We start from the raw sequence: 5,675 nt of genomic DNA on the forward strand, positions 1-5,675 counted from the left end.
TGCAGGAAATACACTGTACCATCTACTGCAGGAAATACACTGAACCATCTACTGTAAATACACTGAACCATCTACTGAACAATCTACTGAACCATCTACTGAACCATCTACTGTACCATCTACTGTAAATACACTGAACCATCTACTGAACCATCTACTGAACCATCTACTGTAAATACACTGAACCATCCACTGAACCATCTACTGTAAATACACTGAACCATCTACTGAACCATCTACTGTACCATCTACTGTACCATCTACTGTACCATCTACTGTACCATCTACTGTAAATACACTGAACCATCTACTGAACCATCTACTGAACCATCTACTGTAAATACACTGTACCATCTACTGTACCATCTACTGAACCATCTACTGTACCATCTACTGTAAATACACTGTACCATCTACTGAACCATCTACTGAACCATCTACTGTACCATCTACTGTAAATACACTGTACCATCTACTGTACCATCTACTGTAAATACACTGAACCATCTACTGAACCATCTACTGAACCATCTACTGTACCATCTACTGTAAATACACTGTACCATCTACTGTACCATCTACTGAACCATCTACTGTACCATCTACTGTACCATCTACTGTAAATACACTGAACCATCTACTGTACCATCTACTGTAAATACACTGAACCATCTACTGAACCATCTACTGTAAATACACTGAACCATCTACTGTACCATCTACTGAACCATCTACTGTAAATACACTGAACCATCTACTGAACCATCTACTGTAAATACACTGAACCATCTACTGAACCATCTACTGTACCATCTACTGAACCATCTACTGTAAATACACTGAACCATCTACTGAACCATCTACTGTAAATACACTGAACCATCTACTGTAAATACACTGTACCATCTACTGTACCATCTACTGAACCATCTACTGAACCATCTACTGTAAATACACTGAACCATCTACTGAACCATCTACTGTAAATACACTGAACCATCTACTGTAAATACACTGAACCATCTACTGTAAATACACTGAACCATCTACTGAACCATCTACTGTAAATACACTGAACCATCTACTGAACCATCTACTGTACCATCTACTGTAAATACACTGAACCATCTACTGAACCATCTACTGAACCATCTACTGAACCATCTACTGTACCATCTACTGTAAATACACTGAACCATCTACTGAACCATCTACTGAACCATCTACTGTAAATACACTGAACCATCTACTGTACCATCTACTGTAAATACACTGAACCATCTGCTGTGCTGCCCCCTGCTGGTGGGGAATAACCTTATTTAGGATCCAAACAGGTTAAAACAGGTTAAAACTAAAGACTGAGTCACGTCTACATGAACTGGCAGCTGAAGTGAAACACAGACACTCCGCTGGTTTAATGAAACGTCAGGTAACGTCTTTATTTCTCACCTGAGCGCCGCTTTCAGTCATTGTAGCGCGAGCTTCATCCTGAAACACCGCCGCTGCTGTTTGAACGCACTTCCTGCTTCCGCCGCTTTACCGTAATGGACGCGAGACGATAGTTTACCGTAATGTTCGGTGCGGCGGCGCATTTGTGTTTCCTGTTTTTAAATACATACATTTACTATAATACTGCATACTACATCACTCATAATACTGCAGTACTGTTACTGTAATACTGCATACTACATCACTATAATACTGCATACTACATCACTATAATACTGCAGTACTTTTACTGTAATACTGCAGTACTTTTACTGTAATACTGCATACTACATCACTATAATACTGCAGTACTTTTACTGTAATACTGCATACTACATCACTATAATACTGCAGTACTTTTACTGTAATACTGCATACTACATCACTATAATACTGCAGTACTTTTACTGTAATACTGCATACTACATCACTATAATACTGCAGTACTTTTACTGTAATACTGCATACTACATCACTATAATACTGCAGTACTTTTACTGTAATACTGCAGTACTTTTACTGTAATACTGCATACTACATCACTATAATACTGCAGTACTTTTACTGTAATACTGCAGTACTTTTGCTGTAATACTGCATACTACATTACTATAATACTGCAGTACTTTTACTGTAATACTGCAGTACTTTAACTGTAATACTGCATACTACATCACTATAATACTGCAGTACTTTTACTGTAATACTGCATACTACATCACTCATAATACTGCAGTACTTTTACTGTAATACTACATACTACATCACTATAATACTGCAGTACTTTTACTGTAATACTGCATACTACATCACTATAATACTGCAGTACTTTTACTGTAATACTGCATACTACATCACTATAATACTGCAGTACTTTTACTGTAATACTGCATATTACATCACTATAATACTGCAGTACTTTTACTGTAATACTGCATACTACATCACTATAATACTGCAGTACTTTTACTGTAATACTGCATACTACATCACTATAATACTGCAGTACTTTTACTGTAATACTGCATACTACATCACTATAATACTGCAGTACTTTTACTGTAATACTGCATACTACATCACTATAATACTGCAGTACTTTTACTGTAATACTGCATACTACATCACTATAATACTGCAGTACTTTTACTACATCAGTATATTTAATGTTTTATTGAGTATAAAGATGATGAACATGAATCAGTTTTAAACACATTTAATAAATCAGTGATGAAATGAACAGCAGGATAAAAGGCAGCAACTAAAACATTCTGTTTAATAACTTAACTAAACTTACAGATAACATTTATAATACTGACAAAATAATCAATTCATTAAAATAATAATTAATTTAAAAAATTATTAATTTAAAAGAATAATTGATCACATTTAATCATTGACATTGTTTCCTGAGCTGCAGGTTGAACTTTAACCTCAAACATTAAAGACGTCACATGACTCGAACAATAAAAAAACATCATGTGATTCTAAACTGAGGAAAACCTGAGGAACACCTGAGGAGCACCTGAGGAACACCTGAGGAACACCTGAGGAGCACCTGAGGAACACCTGAGGAACACCTGAGGAGCACCTGAGGAACACCTGAGGAACACCTGAGGAACACCTGAGGAACACCTGAGGAACACCTGAGGAGCACCTGAGGAACACCTGAGGAGCACCTGAGGAACACCAGAGGAACACCTGAGGAGCACCGAAGGAACACCAGAGGAGCACCTGAGGAACACCTGAGGAACACCTGAGGAACACCAGAGGAGCACCTGAGGAACACCTGAGGAGCACCTGAGGAACACCAGAGGAACACCTGAGGAGCACCGAAGGAACACCAGAGGAACACCTGAGGAACACCTGAGGAACACCCGAGGAACACCTGAGGAACACCCGAGGAACACCTGAGGAACACCTGAGGAACACCCGAGGAACACCTGAGGAACACCTGGGGAACACCTGAGGAGCACCTGAGGAACACCTGAGGAACACCCGAGGAGCACCCGAGGAACACCTGAGGAACACCTGAGGAACACCTGAGGAACACCCGAGGAACACCAGAGGAACACCCGAGGAACACCCGAGGAGCACCCGAGGAACACCCGAGGAGCACCCGAGGAACACCTCAGGAACACCTGAGGAACACCCGAGGAACACCCGAGGAGCACCCGAGGAACACCCGAGGAGCACCCGAGGAACACCTCAGGAACACCTCAGGAACACCTGAGGAACACCTGAGGAGCACCTGAGGAACACCTGAGGAACACCTAAGGAACACCTGAGGAACACCAGAGGAGCACCAGAGGAACACCTAAGGAGCACCTGAGGAACACCTGAGGAACACCAGAGGAGCACCAGAGGAACACCAGAGGAACACCTGAGGAACACCAGAGGAACACCAGAGGAGCACCTGAGGAACACCTGAGGAACACCAGAGGAGCACCAGAGGAACACCTCAGGAACACCTGAGGAACACCTGAGGAACACCCGAGGAACACCCGAGGAACACCTCAGGAACACCTGAGGAACACCTGAGGAACACCCGAGGAACACCCGAGGAACACCCAAGGAACACCCGAGGAACACCCGAGGAGCACCTGAGGAACACCTCAGGAACACCTGAGGAACACCTCAGGAACACCTGAGGAACACCCGAGGAACACCCGAGGAGCACCCGAGGAACACCCGAGGAGCACCCGAGGAACACCTCAGGAACACCTGAGGAACACCTGAGGAACACCTGAGGAGCACCTGAGGAACACCTGAGGAACACCTAAGGAACACCTGAGGAACACCAGAGGAGCACCAGAGGAACACCTAAGGAGCACCTGAGGAACACCTGAGGAACACCAGAGGAGCACCAGAGGAACACCAGAGGAACACCTGAGGAACACCAGAGGAGCACCTGAGGAGCACCTGAGGAACACCTGAGGAACACCAGAGGAACACCAGAGGAGCACCTGAGGAGCACCTGAGGAGTACCTGAGGAGCACCTGAGGAACACCAGAGGAACACCTGAGGAACACCTGAGCTGATCGGCTTCAAACTGAAAGTCATGTGATGAAGTGATGAGCCAATCAGAGGAGGCGCTGCAGTCGGACCCAGCAGGTGAGGGTCATGTGACTCTGCAGGTGAGTCCGTCTGTCCTCTGAAGCCCCGCCCCCAGCGTCCCTCTTCGTCTTCTGATTGGCTCTCAGGTCATGTGACTGCTCCTCTGACTCCAGCAGGTATCTGATTGGAGGACCAACCATCGTCCTCCTTGGCCTCTGCGGCTGCTCCGTCGCCTCCCTTTTCACCTCCTCCTTCACCTCCTTCACCTCCTCCCTCCTCTTCTTCCTCCTCTTCTTCATCCCTCCATCTTTTTCTCGCCGACGTTTTGTGGCAGGCCTCTCCTCCTCCTCCTGCTCCTCCTCCTGCTCCTCCTCCTGCTGCTGTGTATCATCACCGCCGGTCTCTGCCCTGTTGCTGTGACAACCGTCTCTGTTGCCATGGTGACCGCTCACCTGACAGGTAACACACAGGTGGGTTATGATGTCACAGATTAATCAATCAATCAATACATTCCCTGATCAGATGATGGACTCACCTCCTCCTCCTGCTCCTGCTCCTCCTGCTCCTTCTCCTCCTCCTCCTGCTCCTCCTCTTCCTTCTCCTCCTCCTCCTGCTCCTCCTCTTCCTGCTCCTCCTCCTGCTGCCCCTCCCCCTCCTCCTGATGACGCCTCCTCAGCCTCCTATACAGTCTTTTCATCTCCTCCTGCTCCTCAAACTCCAGCAAGTATCTGATTGGTGGACCCACAGCGCTCCTCCTCGGCCTCCATGCATGCTCCTTCTCCTCCTGCTGCTCTCCCTCCTCCTCCTCCTGCTGCTGCTGCTCTCCCTCCTCCTCCTGCTGCTGCTGCTCTCCCTCCTCTTCCTCCTCCTCCTCTCCCTCCTCCTCCTCTTCCATCTCCTCCTCCTGCTGCTGCTGCTCTCCCTCCTCTTCCTCCTCCTCCTCTCCCTCCTCCTCCTCTTCCATCTCCTCCTCCTGCTGCTGCTCTCCCTCCTCCTCCTCTTCCTCCATCTCCTCCTCCTGCTGCTGCTCTCCCTCCTCCTCCTCTTCCGACTCCTCCTCCTGCTCTCCCCCCTCCTCCTGATGACACCTCCTCAGCCTCCTATACAGTCTTTTCATCTCCTCCTGCTCC

At 46.3% G+C, this 5,675-nt stretch overlaps 1 protein-coding gene across 1 annotated transcript in view; it reads right to left on the reverse strand.

Annotated features, from left to right (window-relative positions):
* xrcc2 (X-ray repair complementing defective repair in Chinese hamster cells 2) overlaps positions 1 to 1,491 on the reverse strand; it is a 4,999-nt gene extending 3,508 nt beyond the window's left edge. The window contains exon 1 of the mRNA XM_053342173.1: positions 1,450 to 1,491. Coding sequence (XP_053198148.1) covers positions 1,450 to 1,470 — 21 coding nt within the window. The 5' untranslated portion in view covers positions 1,471 to 1,491. The remainder of the gene's footprint in view (positions 1 to 1,449) is intronic.
* Between the last annotated feature and the right edge of the window lie 4,184 nt (positions 1,492 to 5,675).

Source organism: Scomber japonicus, chromosome 21 (genome assembly GCF_027409825.1).
Source record: "Scomber japonicus isolate fScoJap1 chromosome 21, fScoJap1.pri, whole genome shotgun sequence".
NCBI classification, from domain to species: Eukaryota; Metazoa; Chordata; class Actinopteri; order Scombriformes; family Scombridae; genus Scomber; species Scomber japonicus.